Source organism: Hylobates moloch, unplaced genomic scaffold (assembly GCF_009828535.3).
Source record: "Hylobates moloch isolate HMO894 unplaced genomic scaffold, HMol_V3 SCAFFOLD_20, whole genome shotgun sequence".
NCBI classification, from domain to species: domain Eukaryota; kingdom Metazoa; phylum Chordata; class Mammalia; order Primates; family Hylobatidae; genus Hylobates; species Hylobates moloch.
This window is the reverse complement of record NW_026652295.1, coordinates 44,539,615-44,565,982: the sequence shown is the minus strand read 5'-3', so window position 1 is coordinate 44,565,982 and position 26,368 is coordinate 44,539,615. Positions and strand designations below refer to the sequence as shown.

Here is a 26,368-nt window from a genome sequence, read left to right as displayed (position 1 = left end):
AGGAAACAGAATGCATTTTAGTCATCAGGATTCCTGCTCAGGAAAACACAGTATTGTTGGGACAGAATTCCGTAATGAGACTACTTGGAGTGGTAGCTGAAGCCCTGAGTCTGGGAGTTGGCTGATCCCAAGGCTTGAGAGATGAGGGGAGACAAAAAACCTGCTCTGCATAAGACAAGGAAAAATTCTTGTTCTGTTCATGATGGGAAAAGGAGTATAAGAAAAAAACTGAAAATGAGAGAAAGAACCCCTCAAATCTTCACAAATGTCATAAAAAAAGCAAAAGCTTTTATTGTATTCTTTGGGGTCCTTGTACTGGTATAAAAGAGAAGAGTGTGGGCAGACAAAGGAGTCAAAGATAGGAGGGGGAGCTGCAGCCTGGGGATTCTCAGAAATGGGCAGCAGGGTGTGGAAGCATCACCAACATGGGCTTGAAGGTCTGATACAAGTTGATCTGGATGCCCAACAGGCAGTAAGACCTTCCCTGACATTTGAGTTACTCTTCCTGTGGAGCCTCAGAAGTCAGTGTTTTTACAACCCCACCTCACTATGTTGATTCTCTTAGATGTGATCTAATTAAATATAAATGATCTTATTAAAATAAGCATCTCCTCCTATCAACCTGACAGTATAGTGCTTTATCAAGTTGACAGTATCTCTCTAGTCAGGGTCACAAGGACTTTGGCTTGGTCCTGGCTCCGCCACTGACTCTCCATGTGCCCATGTGTAAGTCCTTTCCAGATCTCAGGGTTCTGACTCGTAAAATGATGGAGGTGAAGAGGAAAAGGTTGAGTTCATCATCTCTTAAGTCCATTCCTAGTTAAAATTCTATGAATCTTGCGGTATTAATATTTCATGCATCTCCATCCTTACTTGTACTCACTGTTATGAGAAATTACCTCTTACTGTTGAAATAAAAGAATCAGGTTGGTTATATATATAATTTTCTTAGTGGCAGTTTCTCTGTTAAGAACACACTAGCTTATAACATATACTAGGTTTCTTATAGTAAGGATATTTTTATGACTAAGAGGAACCAGACAGATCAGACAGATGGTATTAACATATATACCTATATATTTTTTTCTTTTTTAATTCTCTAGTTTTGTTATGCCTTTTTGCAGTGTTCTGGGTGTCCTCTTACTTGTGTGTATCTGCTTTACATGTTAGATTGTTAGATGGTCGAGGGTCAGAACAATGTGATACTCATCTCTGTATCCGCTTAAAGTCTCGAGAGAGACCATGCCTCGTACAAAGTGAGCATTTAATAGATACTTATTCCGTTGAATTGAAATTGTGTATTGAGTCTAAATTTTTTAATTACTGCTTTGTATTGTGATAGCTTGGTTATGCTGTAGGAATAAAATAATTCTCAAATCTCAGTGATTTAATGCAATAGAGATTTTTTTTTTTTCCTTGCTAAGGCAAAGTTGGCTATAGAATGGGGTTGGAGTAGGGAGAAAACTATTTCTGCTTCATACAGCCACTCAGGGACCCAGAGTGAAGAGAATCCTGCTTCTGACAGCTGTACCTTTTGAAACACACAGCTCTTCAGAGAAATAAACTAAAAAATTACTCGAGGGCTTTCTTCTGCCCTCTACACGTATTTCATTGACAGGACTAATCAAATGGTACTGCCTGTCTAGGAAACTGGGTGATGTGGATCCCATATTTTTAGGCAAGAAAAGTGCCCACCCCTCCCTAGGCCTGGCATGGTGGCTCATGCCTGTAATCTCAGCACTTTGGGAGGCCGAGACAGGTGGATCACTTGAGGTCCGGAGTTCGAGACCAGCCTGGCCAGCATGGTGAAACCCCATCTCTACTAAAAAATACAAAAATTAGCTGGGTGTGGTGGCACATGCCTGTAATCCCGGCTACTGAGGAGGCTGAGGCAGGAGAATCACTTGAATCCAGGAGGCAGAGGTTGCAGTGAGCCAAGATCATGCCACTGCACTCCAGCATGGGCAACAGAGCAAGACTCTGTCTCAAAAAAAAAAAAAAAAAAAAAAAAAAGAAAAAGAAAAGTGCCCCCAAGACTGGTAATCACTGTTTACCATGTGCTTTACTCAGTAGCTCCAGTATTTTGGAGATACTGAACTTCTTTGAGAATCTAATGATCGTTATGATCCTTCTCCTCTACAGAAATACTCAACATTTTGCATAATTTCCCATTTGTTTCATGTACTTTGAACCCTATTCACTGGCCCTCTAGAGAACCTTGGACCAAGATTATAAATCATTCAGGCATGTTTTGCACCTGGCAACAGATCTACAGATGAAAAAAATACATTACTGGTGTTCTATTTAAACTGTATGTTATTAACAGCCTATTTATTTAGTTGTTTGTTTTTATCAGATATGGCATCATACGAGACCCATGGCCAATGGATTTTCCTCTGTGTTTGTTTTTATCAGGAAAAATTTGAGGGACTGTTCCGGACTTATGACGACTGTGTGACGTTCCAGCTATTTAAGAGTTTCAGACGTGTCCGTATAAACTTCAGCAATCCTAAATCTGCAGCCCGAGCTAGGATAGAGCTTCATGAAACCCAATTCAGAGGGAAAAAATTAAAGCTCTACTTTGCACAGGTAAGGTAATTGTTTACCAAAGTTATTCTTTTTGCCCTACATTATTTTTTACCGTTTTATAATGTAAATGAAGCCCTTTCTACTTTCAGATTGGTTGGTAGTCTATAAATTAATTCACTGAGAAATATACCCACATCATGATTTCCAGACAGAAACAGCTTAGTGGTTTAGAAAACAGGCTCTGAGAGCTGCCTACCAGAGCAAGTTCCATAATCTAACTGGGGCTCCTTATTCTCATCTGTAAAGTGGGGATGATCAAGATCTACACCCCATACTGTTATGAGGATTGCATGAATTATTGTGTGTTTAAGTGCCTAATATTTGGCAAATACACAATAAATGCCAGCTAGTAGTTATAAGAAGAATGACGTAATCACTGCTACTCCTAACCTTCCTATCAGGGTTATAATTAAAACTTAAATTATATGACAGCTTTAGTGGAATGTATAACTTTTCAATGATTCATATTTATGAGAAAAGGTTACAAATATATGGAAATTAATTTGTTTCATTCAAAAATCAATTCTAGCTCTTCCAAAACGAAATGAGTAATTCTTGGCAATGCTTATGAAGTTCACAGCAATAGAAATCAATATCCATCATGTTCCATTAGTGCCCTCACCTCATCATTAGATACCTTGATCCATCTCTTAAGTGATCTGTAAGTATGGTTTCCACCTTTAGATTCTACAGAGATGGCACAGTGAAAAGAATACAGACATTGGCCCTGCATCCATGTTCAAATTCCATCATTGCTATTCTAATGTGTGTGATGTGGACAAACCTCAGTTTCCTCATCCTTAAAATCTCACTCAGTGAGATTTTATCTCAATGCTTAAAAAGTTAAGCATTGAACTACCATCTGGCCCAGCAATTCCACTCCTAGGTATTTAAAACAGGTACTCAAAACAAATATTTGTACAAACATGTTCACAACAGCACTATTCACAATAGACAAAAGGTGGAAACCACTCAAATGTCCATCAATGGATGAATGGATTAGCAAATTATAGTATGTCCATACGATGGAATATTATTCATCCGTAAAAAGGACTAAAATGCTGACCAATGCTAGAATGTAGATGAACCTTGAAAACATTATACTAAGGGAAAGAAGCCAGACGCAAAAGGTCATATATTCTGTGATTCTACTTACAGGACATATCAAAAACAGGTAAATCTGTAGAGACAGAAAACAGCATGGTGGTTGCCAGTGACCAGTGGGAGACAGGAATGGTAGTAACTGGTAATGGTAGTACTGGTAGCAATAGGCAGAGGAGTTCCTTTAAGGTGATGAAAAGAGCTTGGATCTGGATAGAGGTGGTTGTTGCAGATTGGGAATGTACTAACTGCCACTGAACTGTTCACTTTCAAGTGGTTAATTTTATGTTATGTGAATTTCACCAAGGAAGGAAGGAAGGAGGAAAAGAGATAAGGAGAGAAGGAAACATTTGGCAGGTGCGTGGTGGGACAGTGGACTGGCAGCATCGGCATCGCCTGGGAACCTATTAGAAATGCAAACCCTCAGGCCCCATCCCAGGCCTCCTGAATCAGAAATGTGGGGGCAGGGGCTCAGTAATCTGTGTTTTAGTAAGGACTGCAGGTGATTCTGATGTACAGTAAAGGTTGAGATCCACTGTTTTCAGGATTAAATAAGGCAATTGAGCACATGGTATGTGGTAAGTGGTAATTATTATTACAGTCAGGTTCATCGGTTCATTTGTCGCAGGCTGAAACTAAACCCACATTTTAATGTGCCAACATGACACATCTGAAGCCATGATGAATAAGTGTCTTCATCTCTACTCTATTTGAAAGGTTCAGACTCCAGAGACAGATGGAGACAAACTGCACTTGGCTCCACCCCAGCCTGCCAAACAGTTTCTCATCTCGCCCCCTTCCTCCCCACCTGTTGGCTGGCAGCCCATCAACGATGCCACACCAGTCCTCAACTATGACCTCCTCTACGCTGTGGCCAAACTAGGACCAGGTAAGCTTTGCAGTCCATTTTAAAAATAAACATTTGTCAGCAACCCAGAAAAGCCAAATGAGATTGACAACCTTGAGATCCTGGGTTCACAGTAACATCTGCATTTCTAATACATTTTTTCCTCTGTGTGGACAATGAGAGGGAATGATGGATGAGAATGCAGCATCAGACTTTGCACCTGTTGAAAAAGCAACTCAGGAACCTGTACTAAAATGATGTCAAGTCCATGAAGCTTCTGGATTGCAATGCAGATATTTTAAGATCCAACAGCACTACCTAATTCTTGTGGGACTTAACTCTATCCCAGGAGGAAATTGTTTCCTCAGAACAGATAAAATGAACCCTACCAGCTATAAGGAGGCATCTATGCTGTGCAACCCAGTTTTATTGCTGTCACAGTGCTAGTACACACTCAGGAACCCCCTGTTACAAGAAAACCTGCCTGCCAAAGTGAAACCTCCAAGTTCCTGAGAAGTCAGTCGCAGCAGCCTCTAACTTTAAAAAAATCTTAGTCACTTTGTTCTGATGTTGGCATATGTAGCTCTGATTCACTCATTCTCACGCAGTATAGCATTCTAAAATATGAATCTACCACCACACTTTATTTACCCACTCTCCTGTTGATGGACATTTAGATTATTTCCAGGTTTTTTGCTATTACAATCAAAGTAACAGTTAACATTCTTGTGCATCTCTATGCACTTGTCCAAAAGTTTCTTTAGGCTTTGTACTTAGAAGTGATACTGCCCTCAGTTTCAGCAGATGATGACACCTTGCACCCCAAAGTATTTTTTCCTGTATTATATTAGGAGAGGAAATAATAGAAATTGAAGGGGCTGAAACCAGGTGGCAGCTGAGAATTTTAGCACTGTGAATTGAATGGTAACTAATGGCCATTCTGTCTGCTCCGTCTACTGCTGGTTATCTTAGGATAGGAAGGAGCTTTAAAAATAGAATCTGAATGCCTGACCCCACCCCAAGAGATTCTAATTTGATGTGGGTAATGTCCAGGTATCAGTACGTTTTAAAAGCTCTCCCACTGATTCTAATATGCAGATGAGTTCAAGAACCACTGGCAGCTAAATGCCAAGTACCAAGAATAGTAAACTTGTAAGTTCTTACCAGCATTTCTTAATGTGGCAGGAAAACATTTGGCCCAGAGTCACCCACCCCAGAAATCTGCAGTTTTAATAATCACATGTGTTGATTCTTGTATATGCCAAAACCTGAGAACCCTAGGAATTATGGTGACCAACTGTCCTGGTTTCTCCAGGACTAAGGAGTCCCTTGGCCACAGGACCTTCACTGCTAAAATCAGAAAATTCCCAGGCAAACCAAGAAAAGCTGGTCATCTTACCAGGTACCCAGATTAAGATGATGCTGATCTGATTAATAAGCACTTTTCTTGCAAGAAGATTGCCAGCTGTTGCATGTGTGGCCTGAAAGTTAAATTATAGAACTTTCAAGAGCAAGCTCATTGGAGGTTTCTTTGTAATCACCATCACATCACTCAGCTTCTCAGGCCCTTTAAAATGGCCACAAGTTTTACCTTCAAGAAGCAGTAGGTATGTCTAACTAACATGTGCTGATGAAAGAAGCAATATAATAATAAGGGAGATGTTAGTGAGATATGATTTCATTAAATGTCTGGTTCACATCCAGGATCCTGATCTTAGCCACTCCCCCTTCAGAGAGCGACATGTGTGATGTGCTTAAACACTGCACAGTGTATAAAGTAAATTGACTCTACTCACATGAAGCCTTTTGAAGCCCTTTCCCACAGTCATTCAGGACATTGCAGAAACAGACAAGCACACATATCTAAATGGACCAATTTCAGCCAAGGTCCTTGGAGCTGCCAGTTTGACTCCTATGCACAGATATTGACAAGGACACACTTGAACACTTTGTAGAGGTGTTTTGAATGTCAGCAAACAGAGCTCTTTATAGAATCACTAAGGTCTTGGCTAGAGGACCTAGGAGTCTGAGCTGCATTTTACAGAAAAGGAAACTAAGGCCCAGAGCGAAGCGGGGAGCTGATTTGACAATGAAAGTGCCAGAGCTTCCAATGCTGTGCTCTTCCTACTTCACTACTTAGAAAGGAGGCTCGGGCTATGTCACACCTTCTGACCATCACACCCCAGCTGGACTCCAGTTCACTCATGTGGAGCTGATCGTCCAGTAAAATTCAAATCATTTTTATCAAGACTGTGAAAGAACATTAGTTGTTGTCAGCATTCACAAAGATTGATGCAGAGAAAGCTAGGGGCAAGTGCCAGACACCCTTACTGGCTGACCAAGCTGAGTCCAGGCTCTGGAAGGCACAGACAGGGACGAATGTGACTTGGGACTGATGGAGGCAGAAGGCACAGATGGGATGGGAATTAGGCCCCAGAAGGGATGCTCACAGATCCTGACACAGAAGAGGGAAGAAAGAAAGAGGGAGGAAGGAAATGGTCTTAAAGAGGCAGAGAAAAAAAGCAGTTGGCAGTGGGAGGTGGGGGGCTCGAAGTGGTAAATAACTTATCAACAATGTTAAAAATGCATGCCTTTTACCTTAACTGTACAGCTAATCTATAGCACTCACCTTCTTTTATCACAATAAGTGTACCATCTACCATTTTTGAAGGGCCCTGCTTTGTGATAAGCACAGAGATAGGACCTATTATTATGCCCATTTTATGGATTAGGAAACTAGGCTGTAGAAAGAAGCATGAACTTTCCCAAGGTGACACAGCTGGTTGGTGACATCGTCAGGTTTCAAACCCTGGCGCTTCTGACTCGAGAGAGTAAACACTGCTCCGCCAGTTGGCCTTCTATTAAGGATACTGGTTGGCTTGGCTGACTTCAGGCCTGCTCTGCTCCAGCTCTGGCAAACATTTATTTTAACCCTGAATCAAGAATTATTTCTTTTTTTTTTTTTTTTTTTTTTTTGAGACAGAGTCTCACTCTGTCACCCAGGCTGGAGTGCAGTGTCACGATATCGGCTCACTGCAACCTCCACCTCCCAGGTTCAAGCAATTCTCCTGTCTTAGCTTCCTGAGTAGCTGGGACTACCGGTGCGTGCCACCACACCTGGCTAATTTTTGTATTTTTTAGTAGAGACAGGGTTTCACCATGTTGACCAGGCTGGTCTCAAACTCCTGACCTCATGATCCACCCACCTCAGCCTCCCAAAGTGCTGAGATTCCAGACGTGAGCCACCGCGCCAGGCCTCAAGAATTATTTCTAACAAACACTAATCTAAACTTGCAGAAAGCCTAACCTAGTGTCTGGTAAATGTGCAAATGGAGACTTGTGCATTTGGTACAAGAGCAAATATTGAGAGTTTCCTGATTTTTAAGTATGACTGATATTGTGTCCATGGAACACCTGCGATCTGAATGTATTTTCTAGGATATGTTTCTGTCTATTTCTTGCCAGCAATTTGGGACTGTTTGTCTTTATTTGGTTATCCATTTATCCCTTTTCTATGTCCTTGAAGCTTCCTCAGCCACAAACATGCATGACTTGTGTCCAACAATTGAGGTGAAAATATCAGAGGTTAAATTAAAGGTTGTTTCAGCTGCAACAATCAGGGAGCAGGGCCACACCCTGCCTCCTCCCCATGGCATCCTCCCCCACATCGCATCTCTGCCCCCTTCCCAACAAGGTGCCAAGGCAAGAGGTTGCTCCTTCAGTCTCCTCCTGTCACTTTGCACACATATTCACTTTTCCTTATAGTAATTTTCTATCGTTCAGCTTACTGTCTTCTCTTCTTACTGAGGGAAAGAATGCATGTTTCATTCATTTTGGTATTCCCAGCACCCGAAAGTACCTGGCACGTACTAGATGCTCAATAAATATTGGAGGAATGAATGCATGCATGAATGAATGAACAAATGAATGAATGAATAGATCAGAGTTATTAGCCTGCCTAGAGATAGTTTATTTACTGACAAATTGTTGCTTTCTGGAACTACCTCAGTTCCAGAAGTACAGAAATTAGAATGAGAGCAGAGAAAAGCAACTCAAATGATCAAAGGAATGGAGTTTTGCATTACAGGAATGATGAACAGTGTTTAATTGGTAGAGCAGAGTGATTGAGAAGGCATGTAGCACATTTAAAGCTGCTGGGAAAAAGTCAGTTTGAAGAAAGAACGTTACGGAGCAGGGATCCAGAGTGAGATGGGACTCAGGCTAAGTCAACTGACTGGCTGCCCCCAGAGGCAACGACACAATTTATTAGGACCCTTTCATGGAGAACAAATGAAATGGTGGGGATCCACTCCTCACCTCAGACATGCAAGGGGCAAAACAGTCTCTAGTTCTTTAAGGAGGAATATTGGTGACCTTCTTTCAGAGAGGGACAAGTCCAATTCCTGAAAACTTCTAGAGTGGTCCTAGAAACAAACATAAAGAAAGCAGTGCCCTTATAATGGAAACATGATCAGACCCAAACCTGTGGGTGCCTATTGAAATCCTCTGAAATATTTAAGATGTTACGACAGGAGACGAGGGCCACATTATATTCAAGAAGTGTCTCTCAGTTCTGTTTATTATACCGAGAGCAAGTTTATATTCCAAAAATTATGAAAGGCATAATTTTAAACATCCTTAATCGTTGTTCCCATGACCATTCTATCTTTGATCCAGAAAGTAAAATAGATATTATACATTAGGAAATAAATAAATAAAAATGACTTAAAATTATGTGGGGATGAAGATAAATTACTTACTATGCGCCAGGCACTGTTCTAAATACCTTACGATATTATTTAATGTTCACAGACAATAACAGGTATTATTATTGTCCTCAATTATACAGCTGGGGGATGTGAGGCACAGAGTGGTTAAGTAACTTGCCCAAGGCGGCACAGCTACTAAATTAAAATATGTCCTCTGCCACTGGCAAGAAGAGTAAAAGATTGATTGAGCCAGCACCCTTGCCCTGGGAAGTGAAACATTTTTCTCTAGAAGAAATTTAAGATTGCTGTAAAGGAGAAATTTAAGATTGCTGTAAAGGAGAAATTTAAGAATACAAAACAACTTATGCCTTTCGTTCCCTCACATTTTATTTCTCTACTTTTTGGCACCCACTAAAACACTACTGCATCAATTCTTTACGGTACATTTCATGCTTTTTTCTCGTGTCCAGCAGGACGTGCAGATCAAAATTTGCCTTCCTCTGCTCTGTTTAAGGGGCCGTTATTGTCTCTGTAAAACAGAATCCTTGTGTGTTTCTATTAGTCCCTCAGTGAATGTGTAGAAGCCCATCAGTTTAACAGTGACCTAGACAGAATAAGATAGGCTCTGACCTTGAGGAGAATTATGAGTTGAATATTTATTTTAAAATATCTGTTGTTCCTGACTCCAGAAGCAGTACAGCGCCAGGTTCTTTTCTGATGTAAAACAAAATAGGAGAAAATAAAAACCAAGCCTAGCAAAATAGCTTATCTCCACCAATCAGCAGAAAATGGTAAAATAGAGATGCACGCGGCACTAACTGGACGGGAAATCAGAGGTGGGAAGCAAAATGCCGGCCTTTATTCTGCTCTCTAAGATGGCTCTGGAAGGTCATGTTCATTGTCACTGAAAATGCCTGCAGGGAGCGATATGAAAAGTCATTGTCTCTTCTTTTTTTTCCTCCTGCTATTTTTAGCTCTTGTTAGGAAGATCAATTTTAGTTAACTGCAGAGAAGGGTTTTTAAAATAGTGCTTGAGTTTCAAGTTGCATGTGTCTGCTATATTTAGTTTTTTTCCAAATTCTTCTGTATCAAAACATTACATAGTAAGGCAATCTTGCTGGTGTTACTGCTTGGTATGGTGTTTTCCCCAATGGGAAAAGATATTCCATTAACTAATGTAACCTACACTAAACAAACATTTTCTATTCCGGGCTCTGATTCAGAGGTAGAAAAAAAATTCAGTTTTTAAAATATAGATGAACACCTATATTTTTGGTGCATGTGGTATGAATATTATATAAGGCCTCAATTCTCGTTCAGCAATTGCTATATTCTCTGATCACAGAAACAATAGGCAAGTAAAACAGCGAGTGTCCAGTGTTCCCGTTAGCAGAGTCTCTCTGTGTCATACCCCACATAAGGGACTCAGATTGGGGTCCTGGAGCACATGTTCAAATTTTCCCATTTCCTTTGAAAGAATTGTCCCTGGGAAAAAAAGGCTTTTTAAGAGGCTTTTCTTCCCAGCATATATTCCATTAATCCATCTTCCATCACTATGGAGTAGCAATATTAAAATACTTCCTTTTCTAAATTTACAGATAAACTGTGTACATTGTAGAAAAACAGAAAAGACATATGACCAAAAAAATGGGAAAATATGAATAACAAATCCTACTGCCTATTTAAAAAAGTACTTTAAGGAAGAATCATTGTAGTGTATACCCTTGCATTTTTTCTTATAGGTATGTGTGTGTGTGTGCATTTGTGTGTCCTCACAGTTGTTGTGGAGGCTGGGCCCCTAATACGGGGCGAGGGAGAATGGGATGGTTCGTTCCCAGAGAGGATCCAGCTCACAGAGGGCTCTCTCAGGCAGCTCCCCCTTTCTTCATCTCCACCACTTTCCTCTTACCCCATGTGGAGGAGCCCCTTTACTCTGGTTGTTTTCCCTCTTTACCTTCCCACCTCTTTCCCCTCTGTGGTTCCGTTAGATCCCCTGCCTATACCTTCCCTCTGGGGTTCTGCTTCTTTTTCTCAACCATTAATTCAGGTCCTCAGTCATCAGTTGATCCCATAAAGTACTTTGGGTCCTAAATGTCTCAGGAGGGGATGAAGATAAATCCCCCCATCCCCAAGCTAGTATTAGAGAGAAACCTCCAGAAGATAAGCAGATGTTCTTATACTGAAATATATATAGTTCCCCTTATACCAAAACTACAGAGTATGCTCGTTCTCTTCTTTCTCTTTCTCTCTCGCTCACTCTCATCCTCCCACTTCCCCATCTTACCAAGGACCCCTTCTTATTTCCTACTTTGATATGGATCAGAACTGAGGAGGGGGAGGAAATGGAAGAGAACCCCAATTATTTCATCAATATTTTCTTAAAATGCACCCATACAAGGCCTACTGAGGCAGAATGTCAGTTTTCAGCCCTGACGTCACCTGCAGCATCCAACCTTGTGCATGCCTAAATCTAGGAAGTAGTAAGGCAGTTACGCTGGTCACCCAGTAGACCTGGATTGGGGTTCACCACTTTTCTCTGGGATCCACCAAAATTCAATAGGAGCTCATGGAAACACAAAAGAATCAGAAAGAAAAAAGTTTACAAAGGACTGAATTCCCTGGAATCTGTCTTTTAATCCCAAATCCTCTTTCCACTTCCACTTAGAAAATAAGTTTTTTCTCTGCTCCCAGATTGAGCTTGTGAATAGGCAGCTACCAAATAGCTATGGGTTTTATGTTTCCAATAAGTCTCTCTGCACCCAGAATATCTCCTTTTATTTTATAGCTATAAATGGAGATCCAACATGAAGAGAGGCTTTTCTCTTGCCTCAGGATGATGATTAAAACATAGGATGTGAGTTTGAATTTAGGCTTCTAGGCTCCACATTTTATTAGCTCTGTGACCTTGGGCAAGTTCCTTAACTTCTCTGTGCCTCTGCTTCTTCAATAGTAAAATCAGTTTGTGGCAAGCATCAAATGAGATAATCCATATAAAACTGTATATCCAGTATCATACATAGGAAAGGCTCAGTGTATGTTACCTATTTATCATCACTTGATTTTCAAACCATACATTAAAATGTGTCACTGAGTGTGGTGGCTCACCACTATAAATCCCAGCACTTTGGGAGGCTAAGGCAGGAGGATCAGTTGAGCCTAGGAGTTTGAGACCAGCCTAGGCAATGTAGCGAAGCGCCTGTCTCTACAAAAAATAAAAAATAAGATTATCTGGGTGTGATGGTGCACACCTGTGGTGCCAGCTACTCAGGAGACAGAGGTGGATCACTTGAACCAAGAGGTCAAAGCTGCAGTGAGCTGTGATCCTGCCCCTGGACTCCAGCCCAGGCGACAGAGCAAAGTGAGTCCCTGTCTCAATAAAAAAAAAATAATTTAAATGCCTATGTTAAGCTCTTAGCTCAGTGCTGCTCAATGTGAAAGCTATGATATTTTGGAGTTGACAGTCCTACACATTGCAGTACATTTAGCATCGTTGGGTCTCACCTACTAAATGCCAACATCCACCCACACCATATGACAAAAAAAAATCCATTTCCAGACACCATTAGGGGTTTAACATTCTTATGTGAGAACCACACTAATTATACTTTCTTGAATGTGACAAAGACTTGTCACAGGCGTACAGGCAGAGAACACCTAGTAAGGGGTCAGTGGTGGGTGCAGAAAGAAGAGTGGAAGAGAGATGAGGCGTATAGAGAAGCAGCCCCTGCCTCCCAGCTTTACTCACTCCTCTATGCCTTCCCAGACACACACACACACACTTTTTTTCCTTCCCTTTAGAAAACTAGGGGAAGACAAGAACAATGATAATTTGCATGGCCCATGTCCAAGCTATCCCAAAAATCTAGGGCTTAAGACAACAGTCATTTATTTTGTTCACAAATCTGTCATTTGGGCCAGGCTCAGGGGGAAGGGTCATCTGTTCCATGCAATGTTTCTGGGGCAGCACAGCTGGGGGCTGGCAAGTCAACTATGAAGACAGTTCACTCACAGGGTTGGCAAAATGGTGCTGTTAGCTGAGAGTTCACTTAGACTGTGGGTCAGGGCCCTGGTTCTTCTTAACATGGGCCTCTTCATGGGCTGCTTGGGCTTCCTTACAACTTGGACATAGGGTTCCAAGCATGAGCATTCTGCAAGAGCAAAGTAGAAGCACATGGCATATTTGTTACCTAATTCAGAAGTCACACTGCTTACTTCCACCACATATAATAATTTGTTACCTAATTCAGAAGTCACACTGCTTACTTCCACCACATAGGTTGGGGCCAGAAGTGTTTTGGATTTTGGATATTTTGGGATTAGGGATATGCAACCTGTATTATATTTGTCAAGACAGTCATTAAAGCCTGCCCAGGATTGAAGGGGGAGAACACAGAGGGAACACTCCTTGATGGAACATTGTCAAGGTTCCAGGAGAGTATGTGGGGTGGGAAACATTATGACCATCTTTGGAAAACACAACCTGCTACCACAAATAACTTTCCTGTTGCTAATTCACCCGTAATATGAGAGATAATACAGTTTTAAAATGAGAAAAATGTAGAGGATCTTCTTCCAGAGTCCAAAGCTTCCTTCCCTAAGAGATGCAGATTAACTCAGTTTATAATTTATAGTCTTTTCATTTCATAATTTATTGTGTTGCCTTTTGAGAAGATTCATTGTCAAAGAGACCATGCCTTGAATAACTATCAATGGCCAAAACAAAACAAGGCAAGGTTCAGAAGGAATACATAATCCATCTTTAGCTAGAGAACAAATATTCACTAAAAATATGAGTTGCCATGAAAATGTATTAAAAGTGAAAGATAAAACTAGGCTCCCTTTCAGTAGAGTCGCTTGTAGAATATGAAAACAGTGGGAAGTATGAGAGTTAGGGACAGAGAGGGACTATGAACATATTCTTTGAAGTCAGGCAAGCCTGAGTTTAAATCCTGGCTCTGCCATTTACTACCTGTGTGATCTCAACTTCCTGTTGTATAACTAGATATTATAAAACCCACATGACAGAGCTGTTGTTATAATTAAAGACCTATTTCATGCCAAGTAGTTACAGACTTTCCTGTGCCTGGCATTTAGTAAGTGCTCCATAAACGATTGTTATTATGTTTAGGGAATGTAGTGAGTTTCTATGACACCTACTGTGTGCTAGCACTGATAGAATGCTGTTAAGAGGATAGATGCTTGCCTTTAAATGGTTTTCCACTTAGTTGAAAAGCTAAAACTTACACAAGTTAAACTATAGGAAGAATATTCATGTGTGGGTACATACCAGACATCACACAAGTATGTTAGTAATGGCCAAGCGTGATGCTCTTCATAAATCAGTCACGTATTCATTGAACACTAACGTGTACCTTAAGCTGCAGCAATCACAAAAGGTTAAGTCTTGACTTCAGTGGTTTGGAATATAACACATTGCTAGAGGAAATAACTAATGAATAATACAAAACGTGATATAATTAAGCATTATAAATGGGTGTTTCTGACTATCTCAAAAAAAAAAAAAAAAGAAAATCAGAGATCTCATTAAAACGGCAACATAAGATTTTCTGTCTCATGGAAATACAGGTATAGAAAAGGTTAGGAAGAGAGAAAAAAAGGAGAGAAAATTGCCAGTGATGACAGAGAAAGGGGAAGTGGTGGTTGGAGGAGAAAGGATAGGTTCATTCTGAAGACCAGATTATGTGATACCCACTACCGTGGGATGCAGCCTGTTATTTACCCCTTACTGCTCTTTGCAATGGTGTCTCCACTGAGGAAAAGCTCTTTGCAATTGTTCAACTGCTTAATTCTTTGACTATTGTGTGACACAATCAGATTAGTTAATCATACTGGAAACCGGAAATTACTTGGGGGCAACAGTGGCCAAAATAATATCGCCCTAAATAATCATAGCATGCATCTTGGGAGAGGGCTTTATCAAGTATTTGACACATATGTCTGTTTCATAGTATCCCAGTGATATGAGTGTTGTTCTCATTGATGAGGAAAACTGAGATTCAGAAATGTTATATAACTTTCTCAGAGTCACATTACTCATATGTGATATGGTGAACTCTCCAACTGTTGTCTTAGGTGGCTTATTCTGGCACGGAAGTTAGTTCCTGTCATGGGGAAACCAGCAAAGAGTATTTTGGGTGGGAGGGTTAGTCATGGATAGGGTTATAACAAGGGGTGTGTGGGGAAGAAGCATGCAGAGAAGGGTTGCCAAGCAATGTTCAATAGTGCTTGGTGACTGATTACAAATGATGAAAGAGAGAGAAGATTCAAGGATGACTGACTCTAAGGATTTGCACCTAGAAGGCTGGAAGAATGATGGTACTTCTAAGAAGTGTGATAGCTGGGAAGGGAACCTAGATTGGCAGAGAAAATAATTCTACTTTAGACATGTGAGTTTGGAAAAGAGTAGTCAACTTACAGAGAGATGTCAGTAAGTCAGGATGCATGTGTGAGATCAGGTCTGGATATGTAGCTCCTCATAGGGCAGGAACTGGGGCTCATGATGAGCAAGAGAAAGAATGTCCTGGAAAGAAGAGCAGCAGGTGCGGAGCAGAGCAAAGCTTGGCCTTGCCTGTTAGATGTGGCTGTATTTTCAAAGCCTCTAGTTCTGGGATTCTATCTATTGAGTGGCAGTACTCATACAAAGACTTTGTCCAACAGGCACTAAACTTAAAGGAAGATTTCCCCTTCCCTCCTTCATAGAGTTTTTCTTATTAGGAATCTAAACAATGAATCTCAAACTCTTCTCTAATACATAGACATTTAGCTCTGTTTCATCTCTCTACCTTTACCATGTCTGAATTTTGCTGATTTTTATAAACTTTGCATAATCATACTGATTATTTTAGAAAGAATTTAAGAGGTGGCCAAGTCATGGCCCATAAACCAAAGGTGGCATGAGAGAGAAACTCCGTGGCACTTGGACTGCTAGCCACCAACACATTTCTCTGCAATTGTGCCTTGTGAGGTTGTATCATGTCACCAAGTTTCCCAGCCCCTGGTCAGCACAGGGACTCACCCTCCTCCCTCCTGAGAATGGGAAACAGCCCATGGGCACCCTCACTCCCTCCTCCAGTGATAGAGGAATTGGGACATTGTCACAAACCTGTCTCCAGCCACTTGGGAAAAGATGAGACAGAACTTTGGCATCTAATTTAAGCAATGGCCAAACCTCAGTCAGTTTCAAAGGCCTGAATAAGAATTTAACTGTTAACCATGTGCTAAAAGGTTTTTCATTTAATTGGCTGAAAATGTGTTTCACGGAATAGGTAGAAAACCCTGACCAATGCACTTGTTGGTGACTTTTGGTCCTGGCCTCCTTTCCACACACAAAGGAGAGGACAGTTTCAATACTGGCAGAGGAGCGAGCATGTGATGAGTCAACCCTCTGCTTGTCTTTTCAGAGAAATGCTGGTTCCATTGGTCTGTTCTCACTGCACCATGGCGGGACCTCCCACCCTGTGTGGGTAAGACTCTACAGACTCTCTGTCCCCAAACAAGCCCAGTTGGTCCATGTGCCTGGTGACAGCATTGACGTCAGCCCTTGTGGTAGAGGAATTAGTTGAAGCCCAAAGGGAAAAAGAGGCCAAAAAAAGAAAAATTCAATCCAGCAAGACTAAAGCTATTTCTTTTTATTTTGTGAGCTCTCAGCAGCTGTTAAGCTTTGCTGGCTTTCGATAGTAAGAAAGTGTCCAAGAATAGAACAGTGCAATGTCAGAGTTAATGGGATCACAGCAATAAAATATCTCTACTACTGAGCAATCTGATGGTATTAAGTTGACGTGGAAGTTGCTTTGCACCCTGCACACAGAGTGGACTCCCTGCTTGCCCTCCCATTCTGAGTGTGCCCCCAACACACCTATTCTGAGAGGAAAGCAACCACTTCTGAAGTGGTAAATGCATTGCAAAAGAAGTGTCTTCAGGCCGGGCACGGTGGCTCACGCCTGTAATCTCAGCACTTTGGGAGGCTGAAGCAGGTGGATTACCTGAGGTCAGGAGTTCAAGACCAGCCTGTCCAACATGGTGAAACCCTGTCTCTACTAAAAATACAAAAAATTAGCTGGGTGTGATAGTAGGTGCCTGTAATCCCAGCTACTCGGGAGGCTGAGGCAGGAGAATCGTTTGAACCCAGGAGGCAGAGGTTGCGGTGAGCCAAGATCGCGCCATTGCACTCTCCAGCCTGGGCAACAAAAGCAAAACACCATCTCAAAAATAAAAAGAAATGTTCTTCATCCAGGCCAGGGAAAACAAAAGGTTTAATCAAAAGCCTAGCTTTGTTAGGTGTGTTTTATTACAATTTCTTTAAAATGGCCAGCTTCTTGCTAACAGATGAAAAAAGGGGAAGGGTGTCTGAGTTCTCTGAATTCTCTGGCCTGAGCCTTGCCCTCACCTCAACCCCAGGTTCTGGGTCTCTGCCGTAGATTCCTTTCTATTCCTCATCTGAGGATGACAGAGTCCATCGCCCCTTCATCAATGCCCTCCCCATCCACAGAGCAATGAATGAAACTACAGTGGCCACCAGTGTTTCTTCAAAAGGGGCTTCCCCTGCAAATGTAAGAACTTAAAAGAAATCCTATACACAAAAACAAGAATCACCACCAAATTTGTTGACTCAGCAAACATTTCTTTCTCTGTCTCTCTTTGGATAGTGTCTTTCATTCAGAATTGCAAGAAGTTCCTGAAGGAAAGACAAAATTTGAGAAACCCTGGATGCAGTTAACTCAATCATTGTTCACTGTGGAACTTTGAGTGACTTGATGTTCTCTCCTGAACAATGATGAGAACACCAAAGATGAATGGGAGCTGGTGGCTAGGAACGCCAGAGAAGCCATCCAGGATCCCTTACCTCCTTTCCTTTATGCATTCTCAGCTTCCGTCCCTCCATTATCCTCTACCTGCACTGTTACCATTTACCATTTTCCAGCAAAAAAATATGTGGAATGGAGGAAGGGAGGGGGCACATTATGTGTGTGCCAGTATCCTCATGGGGCCACAGCCTCTTGCTGGGAGTTCCTTGTAACTGTCGCCACCCAAACACAGAAGCACTGAGAAGCACCTAGGGCTGATGGGTATACATGTAGATCCTACTAAATCAGAATTTGCAGGTTTGCATCACCGTACTGGTAAACTCTTTTTTTTTTTTTTTTTTTTTTTTTGAGACAGAGTCTTGCTATGTGGCCCAGGCTGGAGTGCAGTGGCATGACCTCGGCTCACTGCAACTACCACCTCCTGGGTTTAAGTGATTCTCATGCCTCAGCCTCCGCAGTAGCTAGGACTACAGGCATGCACCACCATGCCCAGCTAATTTTTGTATTTTTAGTAGAGGTGGGGGTTTCACCGTGTTGACCAGGCTGGTCTTGAACTTCCAACCTCAAGTGATCTGCCCACCTCAGCCTCCCAAAGTGCTGGCATTACAGGCATGAGACACCACGCCCGGTCTAAACTTTTTTTTAACAAGCACTCCCAGTTAATTGTCAGTGTTTAAGAACCACTGCTCAGAGCCACCCCCAACCAGAGCTGCCCACTCTGACCCAGAGCCTTTGATACAACCCTTAGATAAAGCTGGTTTGTTGTAGATTTCTCTCCTTAGCAATGTCTGCAGATTATCTGTTTACCTGGGGGCATGGATTAAAATGCCAAAATATTTTAGGGAGAACAGAACCCACACAATTAGGTGAACCTTACTTAGCATCAATACATACAGCACTACACCGCATATGTGTAGTATGCAACTTCCCCATGGATTACAGCATGGCTGGGTTAGTGCCAGCTATCAATTCTTGCTCCTCAAGGCGGGATAGCAAAGAATAGCATGAGTGATCAGGCAGGCATCTCCTTCCTGGCTCTCCCCTGTATCCCTGCTCCTGTCACTGTCTTCTCCTGTATCAGACTGGGCCACGTCAGCTCGCTTGTATCAGAGATTCAGTGCTTGTTGATGCAGTTCTCCCTACCTATGATTTCACCACTTCTAGACTTTAAATACAGAGTCATATCAGCCATACTTCAATGGCTGTGGCTGGTTCTATTTCTCTGTACTATCAATATCCAGGGAAATGCTGGAGTTGTAACACTCTATTTCTGTGAAATATTTGCTGCCCTCACCCAGGAAAGCCTTTACTCTATACAGCAGGATGTCGAGGGCAAGAGGTGCCTAATAGAGACTTCTCTGACTCTTAACTGAATGAGCACATTCTCAACAGGGTATGGCTATGTTCGTTTGCTAGGGTTGCCGTAACAAAGTGCAACAAATCTTCAGGCACGGTAGCTCACACCTGTAATCCCAGCACTTTGGGAGGCCGAGGCGGGTGGATCACCTGAGATCAGGAGTTCGAGATCAGCCTGACCAAAATGGTGAAACTCTGTCTCTACTAAAAATACAAAAATTAGCCAGGCGTGGTGGCGTGCACCTGTAATCCCAGCTACTAGGGAGGCTGAGGCAGGAGAATTGCTTGAACCCAGGAGGCAGAGGTTGCAGTGAGCTGAGATCACACCACTGCACTCCAGCCTGGGCGACAGAGCAAGACTCTGACTCAAAAAAAAAAAAAAAAAATGCCACGTACCAAGTGGAATTTATGACAAAAATTTATAGACTCACCGTTCTGGAAGTTAGAAGTTCAAGTCAAGGTGTACACAGGACCATGCTGTCTCTGAAGGTGTCAGGAAAGGATCTGTTCCTGGCCTGTCCTAGCTTTAGGTAGTTCCTTGGCTTATGGCTGCATAACCTCAATCTTCACATGGCATTCTCCCTGTGTATATGTCAATGTCCAAACTTCCTTTTTCTATAAGGGTGCTAGTCATATTGATGTAGAGCCCACCCTAATGACCTCAACTTAATTTGATCATCTGCAAAGACCTTATGTCCAAATAAAGTTACTTTCACAGCTACTGGAGGTTAGTTAGGATGTCAACATCTTTTGAGGGGACTCAGTTCAACCAATAACAATGGCTAACTCTGAATGTCTACATCCTTCCCAGCATCACTTAGAAGAGCTTTGATATTTATTGCATTATCAGTGCTCCTCATTCCCTAACATGAGCACCCAGAATTTAAAACTGTACCTTGGAGAGAGGTTCCCAGATGGCTGAATAGGAACAGCTCCAGTCTACAGCTCCCAGCATGAGTGACGCAGAAGATGGGTGATTTCTGCATTTCCAACTGAGGTACCAGGTTCATCTCACTGGGGCTTGTCAGTAGGTGCAGCCCATGGAGCAGGGTGGTGCATCACCTCACCCAGGAAGCACAAGGGGTCAGGGAATTCCCTTTCCTAGCCAAGGGAAGCCATGACAGACTGTACTTGGAAAATCAGGTCACTCCCACCCTAATACTGCACTTTTCCAGTGGTCTTAGCAAACGGCACACCAGGAGATTATATCACGTGCCTGGCTTGGAGGGTCCCATGCCCACGGAGCCTCACTCACTGCTAGCACAGCAGTCTGAGATCAAACTGCCAGGTGGCGGGGAGGGTCTTCCACCATTGCTGAGGCTTGAGTAGATAAACAAAGCGGCCAGGAAGCTCAAACTGGGTGGAGCCCACCGCAGCTCAAGGAGGCCTGCCTGCCTCTGTAGACTCCACCTCTGGGGGTAGGGCATAGCTGAACAAAAGGCAGAAGAAACTTCTGCAGACTTACACATCCCTGTCTGACAGCTTTGAAGACAGTAGTGGTTCTCCAAGCACAGAGTTGGAGATCTGAGTACAGAGACTGCCTCCTCAAGTGGGTCCCTGACCCTCGAGTAGCCTAACTGGGAGACACCTCCCAGTAGTGGCCGACTGACACCTCATACAGCCGGTGCCCCTCTGAGGTGAAGCTCCCAGAGGAAGGATCAGGCAGCAACATTTGCCACTCTGCAATATTTGCTGTTCTGCAGCCTCCGCTTGTGATACCCAGGCAAACAGGGTCTTGAGTGGACCTCCAGCAAACTCCAACAGACCTGCAGCTGAGGGTCCTGACTGTTAGAAGAAAAACTAACAAACAGAAAGGACATCCACACCAAAACCCCATCTGTACGTCACCATCATCAAAGACCAAAGGTAGATAGAACCACAAAGATGGGGAGAAACCAGAGCAGAAAAGCTGAAAATTCTAAAAATCAGAGCACTTCTTCTCCTCCAAAGCAACGCAGCTCCTCACCAGCAATGGAACAAAGCTGGATGGAGAATGACTTCGACGAGTTGAGAGAAGAAGGCTTCAGATGATCGGTAATAACAAACTTCTCCAAGCTAAAGGAAAAAGTTTGAACCCATCACAAAGAAGCTAAAAACCTTGAAAAAAGATTAGATGAATGGCTAACCAGAAGAAACCACACAGAGAAGATGTTAAATGACCTGATGGAGCTGAAAACCATGGCAAGAGAACTACGTGACACATGCAAAAGCTTCAGTAGCCGATTCGATCAGGTGGAAGAAAGGGTATCAGTGATCGAAGATCAAATGAATGAAATGAAGTGAGAAGAGAAGTTTAGAGAAAAAAGAGTAAAAAGAAATGAACAAAGCCTCCAAGAAATATGCAACTATGTGAAAAGACCAAATCTATGTCTGATTGGTGTGCCTGAAACTGACGGGGAGAATGGAACCAAGTTGGAAAACACTCTTCAGGATATTATCCAGGAGAACTTCCTCAACCTAGCAAGGCAGGCCAACATTCAAATTCAGGAAATACAGAGAATGCCACAAAGATGCTCCACAAGAAGAGCAACTCCAAGACACGTCATTGTCAGATTCACCAAAGTTGAAATGAAGGAAAAAATGTTAATGGCAGCCAGAAAGAAAGGTCAGGTTACCCACAAAGGAAAGCCCATCATACTAACAGCGGATCTCTCGGCAGAAACTCTACAAGCCACAAGAGAGTGGGGGCCAATATTCAACATTCTTAAAGAGAAGAATTTTCAACCCAGAATTTCATATCCAGCCAAACTAAGCTTCACAAGTGAAGGAGAAATAAAATGCTTTACAGACAAGCAAATGCTGAGAGATTTTGTCATCACCAGGCCTACCTTACAAGAGCTCCTGAAGGAAGCACTAAACGTGGAAAAGAACAACCATTACCAGCCACTGCAAAAACATGCCAAATTGTAAAGACCATCGAGGCTAGGAAGAAACTGCATCAACTAACGAGCAAAATAACCAGCTAACATCATAATGACAGGATCAAATTCACACATAACAATATTAACCTTAAATGTAAATGGGCTAAATGCTCCAATTAAAAGACACAGACTGGCAAATTGGATAAAGAGTCAAGACCCATCAGTGTGCTGTATTCACAAAACCCATCTCACGTGCAGAGACACACATAGGCTCAAAATAAAAGGATGGAGGAAGATCTACCAAGCAAATGGAGAACAAAAAAAAAGCAGGGCTTGCAATCCTACTCTCTGATAAAGCAGACTTTAAACCAACAAAGATCAAAAGAGACAAAGAAGGCCATTACATAATGATAAAGGGATCAATTCAGCAAGAAGAGCTAACTATCCTAAATATATATGCACCCAATACAGGAGCACCCAGATTCATAAAGCAAGTCCTGAGTGACCTACAAAGAGACTTAGACTCCCACACAATAATAATGGGAGATTTTAACACCCCACTGTCAACATTAGACAGATCAATGAGACAGAAATTTAACAAGGATATCCAGGAATAGAACTCAGCTCTGCACCAAGCGGACCTAATAGACACCTACAGAACTCTGCACCCCAAATCAACAGACTATACATTCTTCTGAGCACCACATTGCACTTATTCCAAAATTGACCACATAGTTGGAAGTAAGGCACTCCTCAGCAAATGTAAAAGAAAAGAAATTATAACAAACTGTCTCTCAGACCACAGTGCAATCAAACTAGAACTCAGGATTAAGAAACTCACCCAAAACCACTCAACTTCATGGAAACTGAACAACCCGCTCCTGAATGACTACTGGGTACATAATGAAATGAAGGCAGAAATAAAGATGTTCTTTGAAACCAGTGAGAACAAAGACACAACATACCAGAATCTCTGGGACACATTTAAAGCAGTGTGTAGAGGGAAATTTATAGCACTAAATGCCCACAAGAGAAAGCAGGAAAGATCTAAAATCGACACCCTAACATCACAATTAAAAAAATTAGAGAAGAAAGAGCAAACACATTCAAAAGCTAGCAGAAGGCAAAAAATAACTAAAATCAGAGCAGAACTGAAGGAGATAGAGACACAAAAAAACCTTTCAAAAAATCAATGAATCCAGGATCTGGTTTTTTGAAAAGATCAACAAAATTGATAGACCACTAGTAAGACTAATAAAGAAGAAAAGAGAGAAGAATCAAATAGATGATGCAATAAAAAATGATAAAGGGGATATCACCACCGATCCCACAGAAATACAAACTATCATCAGAGAATACTATAAACACCTCTACGCAAATAAACTAGAAAATCTAGAAGATATGGATAAATTCCTGGACACATACACCCTCCCAAGACTTAACCAGGAAGAAGTTGAATCCCTGAATAGACCAATAACAGGCTCTGAAATTGAGGCAATAATTGATAGCCTGCCAACCAAAAAAAGTCCAGGACCAGATGGATTCACAGCCAAATTCTACCAGAGATACAAGGAGGAGCTAGTACCATTCCTTCTGAAATTATTCCAATCAATAGAAAAAGAGAGAATCCTCCCTAACTAATTTTATGAGGCCAGCATCATCCTGATACCAAAGCCTGGCAGAGACACAACCAAAAAAGAGAATTTTAAACCAGTATCCCTGATGAACATCGATGCAAAAATCCTCAATAAAATACTGGCAAATCAAATCCAGCAGCACATCAAAAAGCTTATCCACCAAGATCAAGTTGGCTTCATCCCTGAGATGCAAGGCTGGTTCAACATGCACAAATCAATAAACATAATCCATCATATAGACAGAACCAAAGACAAAAACCTCATGATTATCTCAATAGATGCAGAAAAGGCCTTTGACAAAATTCAACAGCCCTTCATGCTAAAAACTCTCAATAAACTAGGTATTGATGGAACATATCTCAAAAATAATAAGAGTTATTTATGACAAACCCACAGCTAATATCATATTGAATGGGCAAAAAATGGAAGCATTCCCTTTGAAAACTGGGGCAAGACAGGGATGCCTTCTCTCACCACTCCTATTCAACATAGTGTTGGAAGTTCTGGCCAGGGCAACCAGGCAGGAGAAAGAAATAAAGGTATTCAATTAGGAAAAGAGGAAATCAAATTGTCTCTGTTTGCAGATGACACGATTGTATATTTAGAAAACCCCATCATCTTAGACCAAAATCTCCTTAAGCTGATAAGCAACTTCAGCAAAGTCTCAGGATACAAAATCAATGTGCAAAAATCACAAGCATTCCTATACACCAATAACAGACAAACAGACAGCCAAATCATGATTAAACTCCCATTCACAATTGCTTCAAAGAGAATAAAATACCTAGGAATTAAACTTAGAAGGGATGTGAGGGACCTCTTCAAGGAGAATTACAAACCACTGCTCAACGAAATAAAAAAAGACACAAACAAATGGAAGAACATTCCATGCTCATGGATAGGAAGAATCAATATCGTGAAAATGGCCATACTGCCCAAGGTAATTTATAGATTCCATGCCATCCCCATCAAGCTACCAAGGACTTTCTTCACAGAATTGGAAAAAACTACTTTAAAGTTCATATGGAACCAAAAAAGAGCCCACATTGCCAAGACAATCCTAAGCCAAAAGAACAAAGCTGGAGGCATCACGCTACCTGACTTCAAACTGTACTACAAGGCTACAGTAACCAAAACAGCATGGTACTGGTACCAAAACGGAGATATAGACCAATGGAACAGAACAGAGCCCTCAGAAACAATACCACACATCTACAACCATCTGATCTTTGACAAACCTGACAAAAACAAGAAATGGGGAAAGGATTCCCTATTTAATAAATGGTGCTGAGAAAACTGGCTAGCTGTATGTAGAAAGGTGAAACTGGATCCCTTCCTCATACTTTATACAAAAATTAATTCAAGATGGATTAAAGACTTACATGTTAGACCTAAAACCATAAAAACCCTAGAAGAAAACCTAGGCAATACCATTCAGGACATAGGCATGGGCAAGGACTTCATGACTGAAACACCAAAAGCAATGGCAACAAATGCCAAAATTGGCAAATGGGATCTAATTAAACTAAAGAGCTTCTGCACAGCAAAAGAAACTACCATCAGAGTGAACAGGCAACCTACAGAATGGGAGAAAATTTTTGCAATCTACCCATGTGACAAAGGGCTAATATCCAGAATCTACAAAGAACTTTAACAAATTTACAAGAAAAAAAATCAAACAACCCCATCAAAAAGTGGGAAAACTATATGAACAGACAATTCTCAAAACAAGACATTTATGCAGCCAACAGACATATGAAAAAGTGCTCATCATCACTGGCCATCAGAGAAATGCAAATCAAAACCACAATAAAATACCATCTCACACCAGTTAGAATGGTGATCATTAAAAAGTCAGGAAACAACAGGTGCTGGAGAGGATGTGGAGAAATAGGAACACTTTTACACTTTTGGTGGGACTGTAAACTAGTTCAACCTTTGTGGAAGACAGTGTGACAATTCCTCTAGGATCTAGAACTAGAAATACCATTTGACCCAGCCATCCCACTGCTGGGTATATACCCAAAGGATTATAAATCATGCTGCTATAAAGACACATGCACACGTATGTTCATTGCGGCACTATTCACAATAGCAAAGACTTGCAACCAACCCAAATGTCCATCAATGATAGACTGGATTAAGAAAATGTGGCACATATACACCATGGAATACTGTGCAGCCATAAAAAAGGATGAGTTCATGTCCTTTGTAGGGACATGGATGAAGCTGGAAACCATCATTCTCAGCAAACTATCACAAGGACAGAAAGCCAAACACCGTATGTTCTCACTCATAGGTGGGAATTGAACAATGAGAATACTTGGACACAGGGTGGGGAACATCACACACCGAGGCCTGTCATGGGGTGGGGAAGGGGGCAGGGATAGCATTAGGAGATATGTAAATGATGAATTAATGGGTGCAGCACACCAACATGGCA

General features: G+C 41.7%; 1 protein-coding gene and 1 long non-coding RNA gene across 8 annotated transcripts in view; one reads left to right on the top strand and one right to left on the bottom strand.

The window, feature by feature from the left end:
- The window catches only part of LOC116460195 (uncharacterized), a 101,508-nt gene that overhangs the window by 15,734 nt on the left and 59,406 nt on the right, over positions 1 to 26,368 (bottom strand). The window contains exons 3-4 of one of the 2 annotated variants that reach the window (XR_004245744.2): positions 13,256 to 13,394; positions 5,937 to 6,018 (exon numbers count right to left, since the gene is read on the bottom strand). This is a non-coding gene — a long non-coding RNA (uncharacterized LOC116460195). The remainder of the gene's footprint in view (positions 1 to 5,936; positions 6,019 to 13,255; positions 13,395 to 26,368) is intronic. The other variant, XR_004245745.2, reaches the window with a different exon arrangement.
- The window catches only part of RCAN2 (regulator of calcineurin 2), a 290,327-nt gene that overhangs the window by 259,842 nt on the left and 4,117 nt on the right, over positions 1 to 26,368 (top strand). For all 6 annotated transcript variants that reach the window (XM_032141129.2, XM_032141127.2, XM_032141130.2 and 3 more), the window contains 2 exons: positions 2,416 to 2,589; positions 4,408 to 4,579. In XM_032141129.2, coding sequence (XP_031997020.1) covers positions 2,416 to 2,589; positions 4,408 to 4,579 — 346 coding nt within the window. The remainder of the gene's footprint in view (positions 1 to 2,415; positions 2,590 to 4,407; positions 4,580 to 26,368) is intronic.